At 43.2% G+C, this 15,000-nt stretch overlaps 1 protein-coding gene across 1 annotated transcript in view; it reads right to left on the reverse strand.

Annotated features, from left to right (window-relative positions):
* Positions 1–15,000, reverse strand: part of LOC127931871 (metalloprotease TIKI1-like) — a 127,571-nt gene that overhangs the window by 53,345 nt on the left and 59,226 nt on the right. The window contains exons 2-3 of the mRNA XM_052526009.1: positions 10,595–10,741; positions 9,082–9,256 (exon numbers count right to left, since the gene is read on the reverse strand). Coding sequence (XP_052381969.1) covers positions 9,082–9,256; positions 10,595–10,741 — 322 coding nt within the window. The remainder of the gene's footprint in view (positions 1–9,081; positions 9,257–10,594; positions 10,742–15,000) is intronic.

Raw genomic sequence — 15,000 nt, forward strand, 5'->3', positions numbered from 1 at the left:
TATCCTTCAGACGATACTAAACGGGATGTTTCCAACTGTTATCCTTCAGACGATACTAAACGGGATGTTTCCAACTGTTATCCTGCAGACGATACTAAACGGGATGTTTCCAACTGTTATCCTGCAGACGATACTAAACGGGATGTTTCCAACTGTTATCCTTCAGACGATACTAAACGGGATGTTTCCAACTGTTATCCTTCAGACGATACTAAACGGGATGTTTCCAACTGTTAACGGGCTGTTTCCAACTGTTATCCTTCAGACGATACTAAACGGGATGTTTCCAACTGTTATCCTGCAGACAACTGTTATCCTTCAGACGATACTAAACGGGATGTTTCCAACTGTTATCCTTCAGACGATACTAAACGGGATGGTTCCAACTGTTATCCTGCAGACATTACTAAATGGGCTGTTTCCAACTGTTATCCTGCAGACGATACTAAACGGGATGTTTCCAACTGTTATCCTGCAGACGATACTAAACGGACTCCAAGATACAACACTCTGAAACCCAAACAACATTAGGGCATATTTCTCACACCACTGACTGAGAGATAAACACACGCCAGTTTCCACATGATTCACTCTGGCAGAGAGCAAGCCAAGCCCTCTGTCTGTGTCCCAAGTGGCAGCCTATTCTCCAGTAGTGCACTACTGTTGACCAGGGCCCATAGGGAATAGGGTGCCACGAAGGACATAGACTATGTCTCTGGATGTATATCTCTAAAGGGGTCATCTTTAGAGAAACCCTCAAAATAGAGATAATAGTTGTGGCTCTATTTCATTTTTCAAAATATCACAGCCCAGGAGGGATTCTTGCAGTCTGAGTGTTTGAAAGTGGTGCCTCCAAGCTGTCTCCTGAGCTGAACAGAACACCTCGGTGGACCAGACAAAGTCCATGTAAAGAACAGTCAGGGGTACCAGGGGTTAGAGTCAGGGGTACCAGGGGTTAGAGTCAGGGGTTAGAGTCAGGGGTACCAGGGGTTAGAGTCAGGGGTACCAGGGGTTAGAGTCAGGGGTTAGAGTCAGGGGTACCAGGGGTTAGAGTCAGGGGTACCAGGGGTTAGAGTCAGGGGTACCAGGGGTTAGAGTCAGGGGTTAGAGTCAGGGGTTAGAGTCAGGGGTACCAGGGGTTAGAGTCAGGGGTACCAAGGGTTAGAGTCAGGGGTTAGAGTCAGGGGTACCAGGGGTTAGAGGGGTACAGGGGTTAGAGTCAGGGGTACAGGGGGGTACCAGGGGTTAGAGTCAGGGGTACCAGGGGTTAGAGTCAGGGGTACCAGGGGTTAGAGTCAGGGATACCAGGGGTTAGAGTCAGGGGTTAGAGTCAGGGATACCAGGGGTTAGAGTCAGGGATACCAGGGGTTAGAGTCATGGGTACCAGGGCTTAAAGTCAGGGGTACCAGGGGTTAGAGCCAGGGGTACCAGGGGTTAGAGCCAGGGGTACCAGGAGTTAGAGTCAGGGATACCAGGGGTTAGAGTCAGGGATACCAGGGGTTAGAGTCAGGGGTACCAGGGGTTAGAGTCAGGGGTTAGAGTCAGGGGTAACATGGGTTAGAGTCAGGGGTACCAGGAGTTAGATTCAGGGGGTAGAGTCAGGGATACCAGGGGTTAGTCAGGGGTACCAGGGGTTAGAGTCAGGGATACCAGGGGTTAGAGTCAGGGGTACCAGGGGTTAGAGTCAGGGGTTAGAGTCAGGGGTAACAGGGGTTAGAGTCAGGGGTACCAGGGGTTAGATTCAGGGGGTAGAGTCAGGGATACCAGGGGTTAGAGTCAGGGGTACCAGGGGTTAGAGTCAGGGGTACCAGGGGTTAGAGTCAGGGATACCAGGGGTTAGCGTCAGGGGTACCAGGGGTTAGAGTCAGGGGTAACAGGGGTTAGAGTCAGGGGTTAGAGTCAGGGGTACCAGGGGTTAGCGTCAGGGGTACCAGGGGTTAGAGTCAGGGATACCAGGGGTTAGAGTCAGGGGTACCAGGGGTTAGAGTCAGGGATACCAGGGGTAAAAGTCAGGGATACCAGGGGTTAGAGTCAGGGGTACCAGGGGTTAGAGTCAGGGGTACCAGGGGTTAGAGTCAGGGGTTAGAGTCAGGGATACCAGGGGTTAGAGTCAGGGGTACCAGGGGTTAGAGTCCGGGGTACCAGGGGTTAGAGTCAGGGGGTAGAGTCAGGGATACCAGGGGTTAGAGTCAGGGATACCAGGGGTTAGAGTCAGGGATACCAGGGGTTAGAGTCAGGGGTACCAGGGGTTAGATTCAGGGGTAGAGTCAGGGATACCAGGGGTTAGAGTCAGGGGTACCAGGGGTTAGAGTCATGGGTACCAGGGGTTAGAGGCTGGGGTACCAGGGGTTAAAGTCAGGGGTACCAGGGGATAGAGTCAGGGGTTAGAGTCAGGTATACCAGGGGTTAGAGTCAGGGGTACCAGGAGATAGAGTCAGGGGTTAGAGTCAGGGATACCAGGGGTTAGAGTCAGGGTACCAGGGGTTAGAGTCAGGGGTTACCAGGGGGGGTTAGAGTCAGGGGTTAGAGTCAGGGTACCAGGGGTTAGAGTCAGGGGTACCAGGGGTTAGAGTCAGGGTTACCAGGGGTTAGAGTCAGGGGTACCAGGGGATAGAGTCAGGGATACCAGGGGTTAGAGTCAGGGGTACTAGGGGTTAGACTCAGGGGTTAGAGTCAGGGGTACCAGGGGTTAGAGTCAGGGATACCAGGGGTTAGAGTCAGGGGTACCAGGGGTTAGAGTCAGGGGTACCAGGGGTTAGAGTCAGGGGTACCAGGGGTTAGAGTCAGGGGTACCAGGGGTTAGTGTCAGGGATACCAGGGTTTAGAGTCAGGGGTACCAGGGGTTAGAGTCAGGGATATCAGGGGTTAGAGGCCTGTACCAGGGGTTAGAGTGTCAGGGTCACCTGGGTTTGTTGATTGCCCCTCTATATCTCAGTTTGTTCCCCTTGTCAGCAGTATTGTCATTAAATGTTCACTCCTGTACTTGGGAGCCAGGGGTACTGGGGGTGGTTAGAGTAACTAATTAAATGTAGTCCTTGTTAGTTGTGCCAGGGGTTAGAGTCCAAGCCAGTACCGAGGCAGGTTTTACTCCTAAAGAACTATAAAACCAAACCAGTAGCAAGGCAGGTTTTACTCATAAAGAACTATAAAACCAAACCAGTACCGAGGCAGGTTTTACTCCTAAAGAACTATAAAACCAAGCCAGTAGCAAGGCAGGTTTTACTTCTAAAGAACTTCGGAACCAAACCAGTACCGAGGCAGGTTTTACTCCTAAAGAACTTTGGAACCAAACCAGTACCAAGGCAGGTTTTACTTCTAAAGAACTTCGGAACCAAACCAGTACCGAGGCAGGTTTTACTTCTAAAGAACTTTGGAACCAAACCAGTACCGAGGCAGGTTTTACTTCTAAAGAACTTTGGAACCAAACCAGTACCGAGGCAGGTTTTACTTCTAAAGAACTTTGGAACCAAACCAGTACCGAGGCAGGTTTTACTTCTAAAGAACTTTGGAACCAAACCAGTACCAAGGCAGGTTTTACTTCTAAAGAACTATAGAACTATAGATATCCCTCTAGTGGTGTGGGGGCTGTGCTTTGGCAAAGTGGGTGGGGTTATATCCTTCCTGTTTGGCCCTGTCCGGGGGTGTCCTCGGATGGGGCCACAGTGTCTCCTGACCCCTCCTGTCTCAGCCTCCAGTATTTATGCTGCAGTAGTTTATGTGTCGGGGGGCTAGGGTCAGTTTGTTATGTCTGGAGTACTTCTCCTGTCCTATTCGGTGTCCTGTGTGAATCTAAGTGTGCGTTCTCTAATTCTCTCCTTCTCTTCTTTCTCTCTCTCGGAGGACCTGAGCCCTAGGACCATGCCCCAGGACTACCTGACATGATGACTCCTTGCTGTCCCCAGTCCACCTGGCCATGCTGCTGCTCCAGTTTCAACTGTTCTGCCTTAGGACCATGCTGGTCATTTATAACATTTGAACATGATGGCCATGTTCTGTCCCCAGTCCAGCCTGGCCATGCTGCTGCTCTCTCTTTCAAGGACCTGAGCCCTAGGACCATGCCCCAGGACTACCTGACATGATGGCTCCTTGCTGTCCCCAGTCCACCTGACTGTGCTGCTGCTCCAGTTTCAACTGTTCTGCCTTATTATTATTCGACCATGCTGGTCATTTATGAACATTTGAACATCTTGGTCATGTTCTGTTATAATCTCCACCCGGCACAGCCAGAAGAGGACTGGCCACCCCACATAGCCTGGTTCTTCTCTAGGTTTCTTCCTAGGTTTTGGCCTTTCTAGGGTGTTTTTCCTAGCCACCGTGCTTCTACACCTGCATTGCTTGATGTTTGGTGTTTTAGGCTGGGTTTCTGTACAGCACTTTGAGATATCAGCTGATGTACGAAGGGTATATGAATAAATTTGATTTGATTTGATTTAGAACCAAACCAGTACCAAGGCAGGTTTTACTCCTAAAGAACTATAAAGCCAAACCAGTACCATGACAGTTTTTACTCCTAAACTATAAAGCCAAACCAGTACCATGACAGGTTTTACTCCTAAACTATAAAGCCAAACCAGTAGCGAGGCAGGTTTTACTTCTTATGAACTTCGGAACCAAACCAGTACCAAGGCAGGTGTTACTGCTAAAGAACTATAGAACCAAACCAGTACCGAGGCAGGTTTTACTTCTTAAGAACTATAAAGCCAAACTAGTAACAAGGCAGGTTTTACTCCTAAAGAACTATAGAACCAAACCAGTACCGAGGCAGGTTTTACTTCTTAAGAACTATAAAGCCAAACCAGTAGCAAGGCAGGTTTTACTCCTAAAGAACTATAGAACCAAACCAGTACCGAGGCAGGTTTTACTTCTTAAGAACTATAAAGCCAAACCAGTACCTAGGCAGGTTTTACTTCTTAAGAACTATAAAGCCACACCAGTACCAAGGCAGGTTTTACTGCTACAGTAGGTCCTGAGAATGAGCCCATCCCACAGCTAGACTGACTTTTCTTTTTTAAATGTCCCACCGGGGCAAGAATGAAGGGGCAGGGTACTGTTATGTCATAGTTCTCATCAGAGGCATGGAGGGGCAGAATGAAGGGGCAGGGTACTGTTATAAACCTGCATGTCGTTGGTAAACCCTTCTCAAACACCCCCCCCCCCCACACACACACACACACAGCCCTTTAAAGTAAAACAGTGTTTTATAGCCGCAGTAACACACATGATTACAGATGCAAAGAGAACAGTGTGTACAAGTGGGAGGAGGGCAAGACTGGCAAAAACAGAGAGAGAGACCTAACTCTCTAGAATGAGATTTGGCAGGAGTAGTCACAGCTCTCAGCCCTCATCCCTCAGCTCTCAGCCCTCAGGTCTCATCCCTCAGCCCTCGGCTCTCCGCCCTCAGGTCTCAGCTCTCAGCCTGCAGGTCTCAGCTCTCTGGTCTCAGCCCTCGGCTCTCAGCCCTCATCCCTCAGCTCTCAGCCCTCAGGTCTCATCCCTCAGCTCTCAGCTCTCTGGTCTCAGCCCTCGGCTCTCCGCCCTCAGGTCTCAGCTCTCAGCCTGCAGGTCTCAGCTCTCTGGTCTCAGCCCTCGGCTCTCAGCCCTCATCCCTCAGCTCTCAGCCCGCAGGTCTCATCCCTCAGCTCTCATCCCTCAGCTCTCATCCCTCAGCTCTCAGCCCTCGGCTCTCAGGTCTCGGCTCTCAGGTCTTGGCTCTCAGGTCTCGGCCCTCAGGTCTCGGCCCTCAGGTCTCAGCCCTCATCCCTCAGCTCTCATCCCTCAGCTCTCAGCCCTCAGGTCTCAGCCCTCTGGTCTCAGCCCTCAGGTCTCAGCCCTCAGGTCTCAGCCCTCTGCTCTCATCCCTCGGCTCTCAGCCCTCAGCCCTCAGGTCTCAGCCCTCTGGTCTCAGCCCTCTGGTCTCAGCCCTCAGGTCTCAGCCCTCAGGTCTCAGCCCTCTGGTCTCAGCCCTCTGGTCTCAGCCCTCAGGTCTCAGCCCTCAGGTCTCAGCCCTCAGGTCTCTGGTCTCAGCTCTCAGCCCTCAGGTCTCAGCTCCCTGGTCTCAGCCCTCAGCTCTCAGGTCTCAGCTCCCTGGTCTCAGCCCTCGGCTCTCAGGTCTCAGCTCTCTGGTCTCAGCTCTCAGCTCTCAGGTCTCAGCTCTCTGGTCCATTATAGAGCTCCATTATAAACCTGCTCAGCTTCCAGGTCTCAGTTAAATGAACCAGACAATGTGGCAACAAGTGGATTCCAAGGAATATCACACCTAAATCTGAGAGCGTTGGCATACGGATCGCAGCTGAACCGAGCACGATCGGCAGGTCAAAAGAGGGACTGCAACGTTTCTAAGCGACGGTCTTCCCAGTTCTGTAAGTTTTGATCTTTATCTCCTTCAGTCTCTATTCTTCAGTCTCTATTATGCAGTCTCTATTCTTCAGTCTCTATTCTTCAGTCTAGCAAAGCCCTCTCTATTCTTCAGTCTCTATTCTTCAGTCTCTATTCTTCAGTCTCTATTCTTCAGTCTCTATTCTTCAGTCTTTGTTCTTCAGTCTCTATTCTTCAGTCTCTATTCTTCAGTCTCTATTCTTCAGTCTAGCAAAGCCCTCTCTATTCTTCAGTCTCTATTCTTCAGTCTCTATTCTTCAGTCTCTATTCTTCAGTCTTGCAAAGCCCTCTCTATTCTTCAGTCTCTATTCTCCAGTCTCTATTCTTCAGTCTCTATTCTTCAGTCTTGCAAAACCCTCTCTATTCTTCAGTCTCTATTATTCGGTCTCTATTCTTCAGTCTCTATTCTTCAGTCTCTATTCTTCAGTCTAGCAAAGCACTCTCTATTCTTCAGTCTCTATTCTTCAGTCTCTATTCTTCAGTCTTGCAAAGCCCTCTCTATTCTTCAGTCTCTGTTCTTCAGTCTCTATTCTTCAGTCTCTATTCTTCAGTCTAGCAAAGCCCTCTCTATTCTTCAGTCTCTATTCTTCAGTCTCTATTCTTCAGTCTCTATTCTTCAGTCTCTATTTAATCAGTCTCCATTTAATCAGTCTCTATTCTTCAGTCTCTATTCTTCAGGCTCTATTCTTCAGTCTCTATTCTTTAGTCTAACAAAGCCCTCTCTATTCTTCAGTCTCTATTCTTCAGTCTCTATTTAATCAGTCTCTATTCTTCAGTCTCTATTCTTCAGTCTCTATTCTTCAGTCTCTATTCTTCAGTCTAGCAAAGCCCTCTCTATTCTTCCGTGCTCACAAAGAGAACGATTTAAACTGTTTGTTCTAAAGTAGCTTCAATCTGATTTCATTTTCAACATGTTTCATTTTCATGCCTGACCTCAGACTGAACCAAGATGGTACCCTATTCCCTTTTTATAGTGCCCTAGTTCTGATCAGATCCCATAGGGAATAGGGTGCCATCTGACTAGACCCCATAGGGAATAGGGTGCCATCTGACTTCAGTCCCCATTCTTAGGGTGCCATTCTGACCAGACCCCATATAGGGTGCTTGACCAGACCCCATAGGGAAAGGGTGCCATCTGACCAGACCCCATTCTTAGGGTGCCAATGACCAGACCCCATAGGGATAGGGTGCCATCTGACCAGACCCCATAGGGAATAGGGTGCCATCTTCCAGACCCCATAGGGAATAGGGTGCCATCTGACCAGACCCTATTCTTTAGGGTGCCAATGACCAGACCCCATAGGGAATCAGTGCCATCTGACCAGACCCTATTGCCAATCCAGACCCTATTTAATCAGTCTCTATTCTTCCAGACTCTATTCTTGACCAGACTCTATTCTTCACCAGACTATTCTTCTGAGACCCCATAGGGAATAGCCCATCTGACCAGACTTCCATAGGGAAAGGGAACCATCTGAAGACCCCATAGGGAATAGGGTGCCAAAGACCAGACCCCAATCTGGAATAGGGTTCCATTTGACCAGACCCCATAGGGAATAGGGTGCCATTTTCCAGACCCCATGGGAATAGGGTGCCAATGACCAGACCCATAGAATGGGTGCCATCTGACCAGACCCCAGATAGGGTGCCAATGACCAGACCCCATAGGGATACCATCTGACCAGACCCCATAGGGAATAGGGTGCCATCTGACCAGACCCCATAGGGAATAGGGTGCCATCTGACCAGACCCCATAGGGAATAGGGTGCCATCTGACCAGACCCCATAGGGAATAGGGTGCCAATGACCAGACCCCATAGGGAATAGGGTGCCATCTGACCAGACCCCATAGGGAATAGGGTGCCAATGACCAGACCCCATAGGGAATAGGGTGCCATCTGACCAGACCCCATAGGGAATAGGGTGCCATCTGACCAGACCCCATAGGGAATAGGGTGCCATCTGACCAGACCCCATAGGGAATAGGGTGCCAATGACCAGACCCCATAGGGAATAGGGTGCCATCTGACCAGACCCCATAGGGAATAGGGTGCCAATGACCAGACCCCATAGGGAATAGGGTGCCATCTGACCAGACCCCATAGGGAATAGGGTGCCAATGACCAGACCCCATAGGGAATAGGGTGCCACCTCATGAAACATTTTATCGAAGGGTACTGGAGTACTGAAAACAGGGGTGCTAATAATTTTGAAATTTTTTATTTATTTTTTGGATGTTTTATTTTTTATTACTTAAAGTCTCTTTCTCTGAGCAACTGCATTAGTATAAAAAAGATATATAATTTCCCTTTTTTTTCATACAACATAGCTCAGTATTTGTTATTTATTTCATACAGTCATTTTTTTGCTTATCTTTATCAAGGGTGCCAATAATTACAGACCAGAGGGTGCCAATAATTACAGACCAGACTGTAGAAACAGTCAGCTCATAACTAAAGATGGTAAAGATGGTGAAGATGGTGAACTAAAGATGGTGAAGGTAAAGATGAGTCACTTTTCATAGCTCCATACTGAATGAATCATGACAAAGGCTAACCACGACATCGTTGTAGGCTTACACAACCAACCTACAAAATGATGATCTCAAAGAATCTTGGATTCCTTTCCCCTTATCTTGGCATCCAAGGGTGTGATCATTAATCATCCTCTTCCTTATTCTCATCATCATCATCATCCTCACTGACCTGCTCCGAAGGCGAAGAAGAAGCTGTTGTCAGGGTGTTCTTCCATCAGAGTCTTAACCCTGTTCCCCATCCTGTCGTTCCTCTTGTAGATCAGTTCCTGCCTGAAGTAGCTGTCTATCTCCTGGGCCGTTATCTGTTCGCTGGGGCGCAGGGTCACGTTGTTGAAGTTGGGGACCTGCAGATGGAGGGGGGGGGGGGTGATGAGCAGTGAGAGATTTATCCATCAGGTCTAAACTAAATGGGTCAGAAATGTACAAAAGTCCCGTAACAATAAGGTGATACCGATGGGTCGTTAGTGTTAGGGGTCGTTAGTGTTAGGGGTCGTTAGTGTTAGGGGTCATTAGTGTTAGGGGTCGTTAGTGTTAGGGTCGTTAGTGTTAAGGATCGTTAGTGTTAGGGGTCGTTAGTGTTAGGGGTCTTTAGTGTTAGTGGTCGTTAGTGTTAGGGGTCATTAGTGTTAGGGTTCGTTAGTGTTAGTGGTCGTTAGGGGTCGTTAGTGTTAGGGGTCATTGGTGTTAGGGGTCGTTAGTGTTAGGGGTCATTGGTGTTAGGGGTCGTTAGTGTTAGGGATCGTTAGTGTTAGGGGTCATTAGTGTTAGGGGTCGTTAGTGTTAGTGGTCAATAGTGTTAGGGGTCATTAGTGTTAGGGATCGTTAGTGTTAGAGATCGTTAGTGTTAGTGGTCAATAGTGTTAGGGTCATTAGTGTTAGGGGTCATTAGTGTTAGGGGTCATTAGTGTTAGGGATCGTTAGTGTTAGTGGTCAATAGTGTTAGGGGTCATTAGTGTTAGGGGTCGTTAGTGTTAGGGGTCGTTAGTGTTAGGGATCATTAGTGTTTGGGGTCATTAGTGTTAGGGGTCGTTAGTGTCAGGGGTTGTTCGTGTTAGGGGTCATTAGTGTTAGGGATCGTTAGTGTTAGGGATCGTTAGTGTTAGGGGTCATTAGTGTTAGGGGTCATTAGTGTTAGGGATCGTTAGTGTTAGTGGTCAATAGTGTTAGGGATCGTTAGTGTTAGGGGTCATTAGTGTTAGGGGTCATTAGTGTTAGGGATCGTTAGTGTTAGGGGTCATTAGTGTTAGGGGTCATTAGTGTTAGGGGTCGTTAGTGTTAGGGGTCGTTAGTGTTATTAGTGTTAGGGGTCGTTAGTGTCAGGGGTTGTTCGTGTTAGGGGTCATTAGTGTAAGGGTCATTAGTGTTAGGGATCGTTAATGTTACTCGTCGTTAGTATTAGGGGTCATTCGTGTTAGGGGTCATTAGTGTTAGGGGTCGTTAGTGTTAGGGGTCATTAGTGTTACTGGTTAGGAGTAACGGGGTGTGGTGGTTGTAGTGTTAGGGGTTGTTTGTGTTAGGGGTCGTTAGTTTTAGGGGTTGTTTGTGTTAGGGGTCGTTCGTGTTAGGGATCATTTGTGTTAGGAGTTGTTCGTGTTAGGGGTCATTAGTGTTGGGGGTCGTTAGTGTTAGGGGTCGTTTGTGTTAGGGGTTAGGAGTAACGGGGTGTGGTGGTTGTAACTGACCTGAGAGGTGTCATGGTTGAAGATGATGGAGTTGAGGTCTCCACAGTTGTAGTGCTTGATGAGGTCCTCAGTGGTATAGGAGCCCTGCAGACTGCCTGCTCTCACACTCTCCTGCTGTACAAGGGTCTGGTTCAGGGCAAAAATCACCTGGGGATATGGAAATATCTACTTTTACTACACGATCAATACCTGGATATACACTTTCTATATGACCAGAGAGGGAACAGAAGACAATAATATTGACTAAATACATAATAAATAGGAAGTAAATAATAATTTTGTACTTAATTAACAATACCACTCCACCTATCCTTACTGTATTTAATAATATAACTCTACCTGTCCTTACTGTATTTAATAATATAACTCTACCTATCCTTACTGTATTTAATAATATAACTCTACCTGTCCTTACTGTATTTAATAATATAACTCTACCTGTCCTTACTGTATTTAATAATATAACTCTACCTATCCTTACTGTATTTAACAATACCACTCCACATATCCTTACTGTATTTAATAATACCACTCCACATATCCTTACTGTATTTAATAATACCACTCCACATATCCTTATTGTATTTAATAATATAACTCTACAAACCCTCACTGTATTTAATAATATAACTCTACATACCCTTACTGTATTTAATAATATAACTCTACCTATCCTTACTGTATTTAATAATATAACTCTACCTATCCTTACTGTATTTAATAATATAACTCTACCTGTCCTTACTGTATTTAATAATATAACTCTACCTGCCCTTACTGTATTTAATAATATAACTCTACATATCCTTACTGTATTTAATAATATAACTCTACATATCCTTACTGTATTTAATAATATAACTCTACATGTCCTTACTGTATTTAATAATATAACTCTACATACTCTTACTGTATTTAATAATATAACTCTACCTATCCTTACTGTATTTAATAATATAATTCTACATATCTTTACTGTATTTAATATAACTCTACATATCTTTACTGTATTTAATATAACTCTACATATCTTTACTGTATTTAATAATATAACTCTACATATCTTTACTGTATTTAATAATATAACTCTACCTATCCTTACTGTATTTAATAATATAATTCTACATATCTTTACTGTATTTAATATAACTCTACATATCTTTACTGTATTTAATAATATAACTCTACATACCCTTACTGTATTTAATAATACCACTCCACATATCCTTACTGTATTTAATAATATAACTCTACATATCCTTACTGTATTTAATAATATAACTCTACCTGTCCTTACTGTATTTAATAATATAACTCTACATATCCTTACTGTATTTAATAATATAACTCTACCTATCCTTACTGTATTTAATAATATAACTCTACATATCCTTACTGTATTTAATAATATAACTCTACATATCCTTACTGTATTTAATAATATAACTCTACCTATCCTTACTGTATTTAATAATATAACTCTACCTGTCCTTACTGTATTTAATAATATAACTCTACCTGTCCTTACTGTATTTAATAATATAACTCTACCTATCCTTACTGTATTTAACAATACCACTCCACATATCCTTACTGTATTTAATAATACCACTCCACATATCCTTACTGTATTTAATAATACCACTCCACATATCCTTATTGTATTTAATAATATAACTCTACAAACCCTCACTGTATTTAATAATATAACTCTACATACCCTTACTGTATTTAATAATATAACTCTACCTATCCTTACTGTATTTAATAATATAACTCTACCTATCCTTACTGTATTTAATAATATAACTCTACCTGTCCTTACTGTATTTAATAATATAACTCTACCTGCCCTTACTGTATTTAATAATATAACTCTACATATCCTTACTGTATTTAATAATATAACTCTACATATCCTTACTGTATTTAATAATATAACTCTACATGTCCTTACTGTATTTAATAATATAACTCTACATACTCTTACTGTATTTAATAATATAACTCTACCTATCCTTACTGTATTTAATAATATAATTCTACATATCTTTACTGTATTTAATATAACTCTACATATCTTTACTGTATTTAATATAACTCTACATATCTTTACTGTATTTAATAATATAACTCTACATATCTTTACTGTATTTAATAATATAACTCTACCTATCCTTACTGTATTTAATAATATAATTCTACATATCTTTACTGTATTTAATATAACTCTACATATCTTTACTGTATTTAATAATATAACTCTACATACCCTTACTGTATTTAATAATACCACTCCACATATCCTTACTGTATTTAATAATATAACTCTACATATCCTTACTGTATTTAATAATATAACTCTACCTGTCCTTACTGTATTTAATAATATAACTCTACATATCCTTACTGTATTTAATAATATAACTCTACCTATCCTTACTGTATTTAATAATATAACTCTACATATCCTTACTGTATTTAATAATATAACTCTACATATCCTTACTGTATTTAATAATATAACTCTACCTGTCCTTACTGTATTTAATAATATAATTCTACATATCCTTACTGTATTTAATAATATAACTCTACCTGTCCTTACTGTATTTAATAATATAACTCTACCTGTCCTTACTGTATTTAATAATATAACTCTACCTGTCCTTACTGTATTTAATAATATAACTCTACCTGTCCTTACTGTATTTAATAATATAACTATACCTGTCCTTACTGTATTTAATAATATAACTCTACCTGTCCTTACTGTATTTAATAATATAACTCTACCTATCCTTACTGTATTTAATAATATAACTCTACCTGTCCTTACTGTATTTAATAATATAACTCTACCTGTCCTTACTGTATTTAATAATATAACTCTACCTGTCCTTACTGTATTTAATAATATAACTCTACCTGTCCTTACTGTATTTAATAATATAACTCTACCTGTCCTTACTGTATTTAATAATATAACTCTACATATCTTTACTGTATTTAATAATATAACTCCACATATCCTTACTGTATTTAATAATATAACTCTACCTGTCCTTACTGTATTTAATAATATAACTCTACCTGTCCTTACTGTATTTAATAATATAACTCTACCTGTCCTTACTGTATTTAATAATATAACTCTACCTATCCTTACTGTATTTAATAATTTAACTCTACCTGTCCTTACTGTATTTAATAATATAACTCTACATATCTTTACTGTATTTAATAATATAACTCTACCTATCCTTACTGTATTTAGTTATACCACCCTACCTATCATTATGTATATTGAAAACGAAAAATATGTTTTATGTGAGACTAAGCATTGGTCTGAAGCCGAAAAATAAAGGAAATTCACATGATCACCACAATACCTATTCTACCCATGCTCCACCAAGGTTTTCCAGCACCCAGCGCTGACCTACTACAGTAGCTATGTTGGTCTATTGTGCTTCAAACTATGTGGAGGCAGGTTGCTTAGTATTCAAACCTTCTCAAACAGCCTTTATGTTAGCAAACTGATCTCACGTAAGACAATCGAGCAAGCTCCTGGAAAATATAGAAATGATCAACATGAAAATGAACCTTATAGTTAACTGTAGAAAGATCTAGTAGTACATTACCTGTAAAAAAAAATGTGAGTTATGACGGAATATTTGTAAATAACTTTGTAAATACAACTCGGGGATGGCCGCAAAACAAGATATAGGTTTATGCCGAATTTTTTGTTCAAGCCCAGTTCTACCACACCTGATTCTATATGCTAATGTCTTGATGAACAGCTGAGGTCTTGATGAACAGCCGAGGTCTTGATGAACAGCCGAGGTCTTGATGAACAGCCGATGTCTTGATGAACAGCCGAGGTCTTGATGAACAACCGAGGTCTTGATGAACAGCCGAGGTCTTGATGAACAGCCGATGTCTTGATGAACAGCCGATGTCTTGATGAACAGCTGAGGTCTTGATGAAGAGCCGATGTCTTGATGAACAGCTGAGGTCTTGTTGAACAGCTGAGGTCTTGATGAACAGCTGAGGTCTAGATGAACAGCTGAGGTCTTGATGAACAGCTGAGGTCTTGATGAACAGCCGAGCTCTTGATGAACAGCCGAGGTCTTAATGAACAGCCGAGGTCTTGATGAACAGCTGATGTCTTGATAAACAACCGAGGTCTTGATGAACAGCTGAGGTCTTGATGAACAGCAGAGGTCTTGATGAACAGCTGAGGTCTTGTTGAACAGCTGAGGTCGTGATGAACAGCCGAGGTCTTGATGAACAGCAGAGGTCTTGATGAACAGCTGAGGTCTTGATGAACAGCTGAGGTCTTGATGAACAGCTGAGGTCTTGATGAACAGCTGAGGCATTGATGAAACGTCAAGGTCTTAATGAAC

This window comes from Oncorhynchus keta, chromosome 9, assembly GCF_023373465.1.
Source record: "Oncorhynchus keta strain PuntledgeMale-10-30-2019 chromosome 9, Oket_V2, whole genome shotgun sequence".
NCBI lineage: Eukaryota > Metazoa > Chordata > Actinopteri > Salmoniformes > Salmonidae > Oncorhynchus > Oncorhynchus keta.